Source organism: Mesoplodon densirostris, chromosome 10, assembly GCF_025265405.1.
Source record: "Mesoplodon densirostris isolate mMesDen1 chromosome 10, mMesDen1 primary haplotype, whole genome shotgun sequence".
Taxonomy (NCBI): Eukaryota; Metazoa; Chordata; class Mammalia; order Artiodactyla; family Ziphiidae; genus Mesoplodon; species Mesoplodon densirostris.
The window spans coordinates 70,612,883-70,623,564 of NC_082670.1; the positions used below are offsets into that span (position 1 = coordinate 70,612,883).

Genomic DNA, 10,682 nt, shown 5'->3' on the forward strand with positions numbered 1-10,682 from the left:
AGCTTTGTAGTATAGTCTGAAGTCAGGGAGTCTGATTCCTCCAGCTCCGTTTTTTTCCCTCAAGACTGCTTTGGCTATTCGGGGTCTTTTGTGTCTCCATACAAATTTTAAGATTTATTGTTCTAGTTCTGCAAAAAATGCCATTGGTAATTGGATAGGGATTGCATTGAATCTGCAGATTGCTTTGGGTAGTATAGTCATTTTCACAATATTGATTCTTCCAATCCAAGAACATGGTATATCTCTCCATCTGTTTGTATCATCTTTAATTTCTTTCATCAGGGTCTTACAGTTTTCTGCATACAGGTCTTTTTTTGTCTCCCTAGGTAGGTTTATTCCTAGGTATTTTATTCTTTTTGTTGCAATGGTAAATGGGAGTTTCCTTAATTTCTATTTCAGACTTTTCATCATTAGTGTATAGGAATGCAAGAGATTTCTGTGCATTAATTTTGTATCCTGCTACTTTACCAAATTCACTGATTACCTCTAGTAGTTTTCTGTTGGCATCTTTAGGATTCTCTAAGTATAGTATCATGACATCCGCAAACAGTGACAGTTTTACTTCTTCTTTTCCAATTTGTATTCCTTTTATTTTTTTTGTTTTCTCTCATTGCCATGGCTAGGACTTCCAAAACTATGTTGAATAACAGTGGTGAGAGTGAACATCCTTGTCTTGTTCCTGATCTTAGAGGAAATGCTTTCAGTTTTTCACCATTGAGAACGATGTTTGTTATGGGTTTGTCATATATGGCCTTTATTATGTTGACGTAGGTTCCCTCTATGCCCAATTTCTGGAGAGTTTTTGTCATAAATGGGTGTTGGATTTTGTCAAAAGCTTTTTCTGCATCTTTAATTTGTTAATATGGTGTATCACATTGATTGACTGCTGTATATTGAAGAATCCTTGCATCCCTGGGATAAATCCTACTTGATCATAGTGTATGATCCTTTTAATGTGTTGTTGGATTCTGTTTGCTCGTATTTTGTTGAGGATTTTTGCATCTATATTCATCAGTGATATTGGTCTGTAATTTTCTTTTTTTGTAGTATCTTTGTCTGGTTTTGGTATCAGGGTGATGGTGGCCTCATAGAATGAATTTGGGAGTGCTCCTTCCTCTGCAATTTTTTGGAAGAGTTTGAGAAGGATAAGTGTTAGCTCTTCTCTAAATGTTTGATAGAATTCACCTGTGAAGCCATCTGGTCCTGGACTTTTGTTTGGAGATTGGAAGATTTTTAATCACAGTTTCAATTTCATTACTTGTGATTGGTCTGTTCATATTTTCTATTTCTTCCTGTTCAGTCTTGGAAGGCTATACCTTTCTAAAAATTTATCCATTTCTTCCAGGTTGTCCATTTTATTGGCATAGAGTTGCTTGTAGTAGTCTCTTAGGATGCTTTGTATTTCTGCAGTGTCTGTTTAACTTCTCCTTTTCATTTCTAATTTTATTGTTTTGAGTCCTCTCCCTCTTTTTCTTGATGAGTCTGGCTAAAGGTTTATCAATTTTGTTTATCTTCTCAAAGAACCAGCTTTTACTTTTATTGATCTTTGCTATTGTTTTCTTTGTTTCTATTTCATTTATTTCTGCTCTGATTTGTATGATTTCTTTCCTTCTACTAACTTTGGGTTTTGTTTGTTCTTCTTTCTCTAGTTCCTTTAGGTGTAAGGTTAGATTGTTTATTTGAGATTTCTTGTTTCTTGAGGTAGGTTTGTATTGCTATAAACTTCCCTCTTAGAACTGCTTTTGCTGCATCCCACAGGTTTTGGATCGCCGTGTTTTCATTGTCATTTGTCTCTAGGTATTATTTGATTTCCTCTTTGATTTCTTCAGTGATCTCTTGGTTATTTAGTTATGAATTGTTTGTGTTTTTTACATCTTTCTTCCCTGTAATTGATTTCTAATCTCATAGCGTTGTGGTCAGAAAAGATGCTTGATATGATTTCAATTTTCTTAAACTTACTGAGGCTTGATTTGTGACCCAAGATGTGAGATCTATCCTGGAGAATGTTCCATGCGCACTTGAGAAGAAAGTGTAATCTGCTGTTTTTGGATGGAATGTCCTATAAATATCAATTAAATCTATCTGGTCTATTGTGTCATTTAAAGCTTGTGTTTCCTTATTAGTTTTCTGTTTGGATGATCTGTCCAGTGGTGTAAGTGAGGTGTTAAAATCCCCCACTATTATTGTGTTACTGTTGATTTCCTCTTTTAGAGCTGTTAGCTTTTGCCTTATGTATTGAGGTGCTCCTATGTTGGGTGCATAGATATTTATAATTGTTATATCTTCTTCTTGGATTGATCCCTTGATCATTATGTAGTGTCCTTCCTTGTCTCTTGTAACGTTCTTCATTTTAAAGTCGATTTTATCTGATATGAGTATTGCTACTGCAGCTTTCTTTTGATTTCCATTTGCATGGAATATCTTTTTCCATCCCCTCGCTTCCAGTCTGTATGTGTCCCTAGGTCTGAAGTCCCTAGGTCTCTTGTAGACAGCATATATATGGGTCTTGTTTTTGTATCCATTCAGCAAGCCTGTGTCTTTTGGTTGGAGCATTTAATCCTTTCAAGTTTAAGGTAATTATCAATATGTATGTTCCTATTACCATTTTCTTAATCGTTTTGGGTTTGTTTTTGTAGGTCCTTTTCTTCTCTTGTGTTTCTCACTTAGAGATGTTCCTTTAGCATTTGCTGTAGAGCTGGTTTGATGGTGCTGAATTCTCTTAGCTTTTGCTTGTCTGTAAAGCTTTTGATTTCTCCATCAAATCTGAATGAGATCCTTGCTGGGTAGAGTAATCTTGGTTGTAGGTTCTTCCCTTTCATCACTTTAAATATGTCATGCCACTCCCTTCTGGCTTGTAGAGTTTCTGCTGAGAAATCAGCTGTTAACCTTATGGGAGTTCCCTTGTTTGTTGTCATTTTTCCCTTGCTGCTTTCAATAATTTTTCTTTGTCTTTAATTTTTGCCAATTTGGTTACTATGTGTCTCGGCATGTTTCTCCTTGGGTTTATCCTGTATGGGACTCTCTGCGCTTCCTGGACTTGGGCGGCTATTTCCTTTCCCATGTTAGGGAAGTTTCTGACTATAATCTCTTCAAATACTTTCTCAGGTCCTTTCTCTCTCTCCTCCTTCTGGGACCCCTATAATGTGAATGTTGTTGCATTTAATGTTGTCTGAGAGGTCTCTTAGGCTGTCTTCATTTCTTTTCATTCTTTTTTCTATTCTGTTCTGCAGCCGTGAATTCCACCATTCTGTCTTCCAGGTCACTTATCTGTTCTTCTGCCTCAGTTATTCTGCTATTGATTCCTTCTAGTGTAGTTTTCATTTCAGTTATTGTATTGTTCCTCTCTGTGTGTTTGTTCTTTAATTCTTCTAGGTCTTTGTTAAACATTTCTTGCATCTTCTCGATCTTTGCCTCCATTCTTTTTCCGAGGTCCTGGATCATCTTCACTATCATTACTCTGAATTCTTTTTCTGGAAGGTTGCCAATCTCCACTTCATTTAGTTGCTTTTCTGGGGTTTTATCTTGTTCCTTCATCTGGTACATAGCCCTCTGCCTTTTCATCTTGTCTATCTTTCTGTGAATGTGGTTTTTGTTCCACAGGCTGCAGAACTGTTCTTCTTGCTTCTGCTGTCTGCCCTCTAGTGGATGAGGCTAAGAGGCTTGTGCAAGTTTCCTGATGGGAGGGACTGGTGGTGGGTAGAGCTGGCTGTTGCTCTGGTGGGCAGAGCTCAGTAAAACTTTAATCCGCTTGTCTGCTGATGGGTGGGGCTGGGTTCCCTCCTTGCTGGTGGTTTGGCCTGAGGCGACCCAACACTAGAGCCTACTCAGGTTCTTTGGTGGGGCTAATGGCAGACTCTGGGAGGGCTCATGCCAAGGAGTACTTCCCAGAACTTCTGCTGGCAGTGTCCCTGTCCTCAGACACAGACCCCCCCCCCGCCTCTGCAGGAGACCCTCCAACACTAGCAGGTAGGTCTGGTTCAGTCTCCTGTGGGGTCACTGCTCCTTCCCCTGGGTCTCAATGCACACACTACTTTGTGTGTGTCCTCCAAGAGTGGAGTCTCTGTTTCCCCCAGTCCTGTCGAAGTCCTGCAATCAAATCCCACTAGCCTTCAAAGTCTGATTCTCTAGGAATTCCTCCTCCCTTTGCCGGACCCCCAGGTTGGGAAGCCTGATGTGGGGCTCAGAACCTTCACTCCAGTGGGTGGACTTCTGTGGTATAAGTGTTCTCCCGTTTCTGAGTCACCCACCCAGCAGTTATGGATTTGATTTTATTGGGATTGTGCCCCTCCTACGGTCTCATTGTGGCTTCTCCTTTGTCTTTGGATGTGGGGTATCTTTTTTGGTGAATTCCAGTGTCTTCCTGTCGATGATTGTTCAGCAGTTAGTTGTGATTCCGGTGCTCTCGCAAGAGGGAGTGAGAGCATGTCCTTCTACTCCGCCATATTGAACCAATCAAACATTTGTAGTTCTTTAATTTAGAAATTAAAGAAGATCTAAATAAATGGGAAGACATCCCATACTCATAGATCAGAAGACTTAACGTTGTAAAAAGGCAATACTCTCCAAATTAACCTACAAATTCAATGCAATTTCTGTCAAAATCCCAGATGGCCTCTTTGCAGAAATTGACAAACTAATCCTAAAATTCATATGGAACTGCAAATAGCCAAAACAACTTTGAAAAAGAACAAAGTTGGAGAATTCACATTTCCTGATTCCAAAACTACCACAAATCTACGGTAATCAAACAGTGTAGTAGTGGCATACAGACAGATATATAGATCAATGGAACAGAACCGCGAGTTCAAAACAGACTCTCACATTTACAGTCAATTGATTTTCAACAAGAGTACCAAGACAATTAAATGGGGAAAGAATAGTCTTTTTATTTTAATTTTTTTGTTTTTTTTGGGGTTTTTTGGCTGTGTTGGGTCTTCGTTGCTGCGTGCGGGCTTTCTCTAGTTGCAGTGAGCAGGGGCTACTCTTTGTTGCAGTGCACGGGCTTCTCATCGTGGTGGCTTCTCTTGTTGCAGAGTACAGGCTCTAGGCGTGCTCTAGGCTTCAGTAGTTGCAGCACGCGGGTGCTAGAGCACAAGGACTTTGGTAGTTGGGGCACGTGGGCTCTAGAGTGCACAGGCTTCAGCAGTCGTGGCACACAGGCTCTGTAGTTGTGGCTCGCGGGCTTAGAGCGCAGGCTCACTAGCTATGGCGCACAGGCTTAGCTGCTCCAAGGCATGTGGGATCTTCCAGGAGCAGGTATCAAACCCATTTCCCCTGCACTAGCAGGCAGATTCTTAACCACTGCACCACCAAGTAAGTCCCAGAATAGTCTTTTTAATAAGTGGTGCTGGAACAACTGGATATCCACATATAAAAGAATGAAGTGGAACTTCCTTGGTGGTCCAGTGGTAAAGAACCCTCCTTCCAATGCAGGGGACACAGGTTTGATCCCTGGTCAGGGAACTAAAATCCCACATTCCACAGGGCAACTACTGAGCTCACGCGCCTCAACTAGAGAGCCCCTGTGCAGCAAACTACAGAGCCCACGCACTCTGGAGCCACCACAGAACTACAGAGCCCACACGCTCTGGAGCCCGCACACCACAACTGGAGAGAGAAAACCCGCACACCACAACTGGAGAGAGAAAACCCGCACGCCACAACTAGAGAGCCCGCACGCCGCAAGTACTGAGCCCGCGTGCTCTAGAGTCCGCGCACCACAACTAGAGAGAAGCCTGCACACTGCAATGATAGATCCTGCATACTGCAACAAAGATCCCATGTACCACAACTAAGACCCAACACAGCCAAATAAATAAATAAATAAATAAATTTATATTAAAAAAAAAAGTAAAACAACCCACTAAATGACAGAAAATATTTTAAAGTCATATATCTGATAAAGGATTTATTTAGAATATACAGAGAACACTTACAACTTAATACTAAAAACACAAATAAACCAATTAAAAAATGGACAGGGCTTCCCTGGTGGCGCAGTGGTTGAGAGTCCACCTGCCGATGCAGGGGACACGGGTTCGTGCCCCGGTCCGGGAAGATCCCACATGCCGCGCAGCGGCTAGGTCCGTGAGCCATGGCCGCTGAGCCCGCGCGTCCAGAGCCTGTGCTCCGCAACGGGAGAGGCCACAACAGTGAGAGGCCCACGTACCGCAAAAAAAAAAAAAAAAAAAAAAAAAAAAGGACAAAGGCTCGGAATAGACATTTCTTCAAAGAAGATACACAAATGACCAACAAACACATGGAAAGATGCTCAACATCATTACAGAACTGCAAAGCAAAACTACAGTGAGGTACTATAATACTTCCTACCCACTAGGCTGGCCATAATAATAAAGATAATGAGTGTTGACAAGGATGGGGAGGAATTAGAACCCTCAAGTGTTCTTTGTTTTTTTCATAATAGTCATCCTCATGGGTGTGAAGTGGTATCTCACTGTGTGCCATGTATTTTTAAGTTACTATTTGTAAATAGAAGTTCACCTTGTGTTGATTTCTATAATATACTTAGCACAGTCACTGAAGAAATTTAAACAAACAAAAAATTTAAATACCAATAAAATAAAGCACAGGGTTACAAAGATTTAAGTCAATTCAACTTTGAAAAAGATATTAAAGATGACAAAGAATGAAGACATAACATAAAACTTGTAAACTCTGTTTTACTCATCTGGGACTAATAGCTAAAACACTAATGTTTTGTGTAAATAAAAATTGTTGCAAAGCAAGTTACAGCTTTGTGATTTATTGTTATGACAGTGAAATTGTTGAGACTGTTGTCAGATTGTTGTCACGAACCCTATTTTAAAGATAAGTAAATTTAAAATCAAACAGGTTCCACAGCTTGTCTTAGACCACAAAGCAATTCTGTGACAGAGATTTGGAAGATAATTTCTGATTTCCAGGTTTAAGATGAAAAACTCATAATTTAATGTGCATTAAGTCAAGGGAAACAAGATAGAGAAATCTCCACTCTTAGCATGAATAAACTTAGGGAAGTTGTCCAGAACACTGAAGCTTACAACGTCCAACAGCGATGACCAATAATTAACTCTCTGCCAGCCTAACTTGAATGTGGATTCAACTCAGAACTAGGTTGTTGGGGGGTTTTTCTGTATGATCCAATAACACTAAGACTCTAACTTTGCCTCTCAAATGTTTTCATTGTTTTGTTAAATTTTGGCTGTTCAAAAGTAGGGTAATTCTATTAAACTGACAAAGCCTATGTTGAAGCAATCACGGAAAATGGAAATGCTTTTTGACAATCTTGCTTAAATCAGATGTACAAGTGTTACTTGTCTTCTTTCCTGCACCCCATATGCGAAAAAAAGTTATTGTTTACCCCCACCAAATTTGATCCAATCATTTTAGCCAAATTAAAAATATATATATATACCCAGGGTCAACATTAAGAAATGCATACTCAAGTATTCAAGGGTGAAATACTAGGATATGCTTTAAAATTCTTCAGCAAAGGAGAAAAAAGGTACAAATGAAACATTTGTGACAGATATTCCAACTGTGTAATGTGGGTATTGGCATATAGAAGGTTCATTTCACCTTTCCTATTTTTGTCTATGCTTAAAGTTTTTCACAATTAACTTTTCACAAAATGAATTATTTCCAAAGTTACCGTCCTGGTTAGGAAATACGAATCAGGGGATGTGAATGTTCTCTTCTGAACGAAACTGCGTGAAGGGTCTCCAGCCGAGGCGAGGCGGCCATGGGCTCCACGCCCCTCGGGCCCCGCGCCAGCACGCGGGCCGAAAGCGCGCACGTTTCCCTCGAGCTGAACCTCGCAACTCGCTCTGTGCGTTCTAGAGCTCGCAGTACCGCCGAGCTCAATTTGGAAGTGGCCCACGCCGCGCTCACGCCGGCGGCTGGGGGAATCCGGACAAACTCCGCTCGAGGGCTCCAAGGTCCCACGGCCCAGTGTTAAGGGCCTGGCCCCCAGCAGCCCCTCCTGGGTCTCTAGAGACCCTCGGCACCGCTCCCTCCGTCCCCCCCACCGCGAACCTCGGCCCAGCCCTCCGCCTACCGTCCAAGTCCTCTTCGTCCTCCGACTCGCTGTCCGCGATCGCATCGGCGACAAGGCCAGGGCCGGGCTCTAGACCCTGGGAGCCGGAAGGAGGGGCGGCGGGCGGGGTGGAGGCTCTGGAGCGGGCCTCGCGCAGGCTGGTGAAGTAGTCCACCGCGAAGTCGACGAGGTCGGGCGGCTGCTGCCGCAACACCTCCACGGTGTAGCCCTGCAGCAGCTCTGTGAGCCCGGGCGGGATCTGGATGTGGCTCATGCCGGCGGCGGCAGGCGGGACCCGGCCGCCGGCGGCCACCGCCTGGACGCTCCCTCACGCCGGCCTCTCGCCCCACGTCCGCGAGGTCCCCTCACGCGCGACCCAGGTCGGGTCTTCCTCGCGCCGCGCCGCCCTTTGTCCAGGTGTGCGTTTCCGGGCTGCACCACCCTACACTGCTCCGCCTGGCCTGGTGCCGCCGCCGCTGTCACTAGGCAGCCGCCGCCGCCCCAGGCACAGACAAGCGGGCTAGCTGGATGGGCGGGGCAGGAGCCCGGGTAGTGACGCACGCGGCCGCGGGCGTGCGCGCTCCCGCCGAGCGCCGGCCCTCAGTGCGCGTGCGCCAGTGGGCCGGCCGCCAGCCCGGCTGCCCCGGCAGTCTCTGGTCCAGGGGCAGGAAATGAGTGGTCTACCCGCTAAGCGGCGTCGTTACTGCGTCTTACCTTTCATTTCTAATTTCAATACACTCTAAGATCCAACCGTTTGCCAGCCCTTACTAGGCTCCAGGGACACAGCTAAGAGCCAGATGCAAGCATGCACATCACCACCGCGGTGTGGTTCCGGCTATGGTGGAAAACAAGAGGGCCCACTTTAGGGGGGGACATTCAAGCTGACTCCGAGGCCTGGGCAGGATCTAACCACAGGAAGATCTGGAGGAGAGCCATATGGGCATAGAGGACAGCAAGAGCAAAGGCATGGTAAAGTCAGAACCACCCTGACCGCTGGGAGGCATAGTGGCATGACCATAGGACCCTCAGAAGTCCGGCAGGAGGTCTGTGAGATGTCAAAGGAGGAAGCCCTTGTAGGTAGTAGGAGTTTCAGTGATATAGTAATTTGGGAGCCAAAGGCAGATAAATAAGGCTGGAAGAACTCAGTAGGCCAAACATGTTCCTTGAGAAAAGGGAATAAACGCCCAGGGCAGGAACAACCACTGTGCCTGTTTCTCCTCTTGAGCATTCCCACCAGGATTCCCAGGACTAGGTCTGCACACCCCTACTCTCCCCATACTCCACCCTGGGCCCTGGGCCAGCAATGCTTGATGGTGTTGAGCAGACCACAAGGCACTGTTATCCTTTGCCCCTGGGGAGAGGGCGTAGGCAAACTGGAGAGGCCATGCTATTTCCCAAGCTGCCCCTTCACCCACACCAGATTGGAAGGGAATAGAAAAAGGTGGAAACATTTCTGGTATGTCCATACCACAGCCTAGGTACTGACCAAAGGCCCAGTAGGCATAGGACAAAGTCCTCCATCTCTTTGCTGGGCCCAGCCAGAAAATGAGGTAGCCTTGGGAACCTGTAAGGCATTTGGGATGGTTAAGCTCCACCTGGTAATTACCCAGTATTAATTAAAATCCCCACTTGGACCTCTCATATTGGCTTGGCACACAACCAGGAGTTCAGTGCTTCTGGGAACCGAGCTTCTAGAAGCAGGAATACCTGATCCCCACTGATGCAGAAGCCACCCAAGCTCTAGGCCAGGTAAGCCTGTGATTCTAAACAGCAGTGTCTCCCTGAATAAGTTTCTTGACTCCTGGGAGAAGTCCTGGACCATCAACTCTGTTAGGGAAGGGGTAGTGTCCAACTTGTTCCCTGCTGGGTCCTTACTGCACAGTCTTGGAGAAGATTTACTGAATGAATGAATGAATGAATGAATGATAACTTTCTACACAGCAAGAAGAGCCAGTGAAACTGCTCTCCTGACCTCAGGCTCAGAACTAGGATCCTTTGCTTCAAAGCTCTGCTTCTGATCTCAGAATATAAAGACTTCACTAAGTACAAGCAATGAGGAGCTGGAGGGACAGAGTACCTCAACCCTTCTCTGATCGTGGGTAGACTGACCCTTCCAAGTTTTCCAGGAGTCAGCCCATACCCAGGAAACCTGGATGGGACTCCCACTGCACTGCCACACCTGGGGATCTGACCCACTTCAAGCAGTCCTACCACTAACCCTTCGGAAAGGCAAATTCACAACTCCACTCTCTAGTTTGCCCATTTGTCAGGCTTTACATGCTTGACAGGGGGACGGGCACCTGTACAGCTAGGACTCTAACTTCAGTTGCAAAATAGGGTAGGAGGAGGCTACTCCAGGATTGACAACAGAGCTGGCTGCAGGCAAGTTCTCCCCGTCACTCCAAGGAACCCCTGACAGCCTCTGCCAGAAGGTTGCTCCTCCTGACTTGTTCTCAGATACCCCATAGCTTGGCCATCCATCCATCTAGCAAACATGGCATTCAAAGGCATCCTTAGACCTGGAGGAAATGAGGGCCATTGAAATCAGGAACCCCATAGCTACTCCTTACCTGTCTCCACAGACCAGCCTCAGAGTAAGGATGGAGAGCCAGCCTCCAGGTCCAGCTTGACTCCCCTCCCCTTGCAC

General features: G+C 45.0%; 1 protein-coding gene across 1 annotated transcript in view; it reads right to left on the bottom strand.

Moving 5' to 3' along the window:
* The window catches only part of PRKAR2A (protein kinase cAMP-dependent type II regulatory subunit alpha), a 78,273-nt gene extending 69,712 nt beyond the window's left edge, over positions 1–8,561 (bottom strand). The window contains exon 1 of the mRNA XM_060109689.1: positions 8,057–8,561. Within this exon, the coding sequence (XP_059965672.1) occupies positions 8,057–8,309 (253 nt within the window). The 5' untranslated portion in view covers positions 8,310–8,561. The remainder of the gene's footprint in view (positions 1–8,056) is intronic.
* Between the last annotated feature and the right edge of the window lie 2,121 nt (positions 8,562–10,682).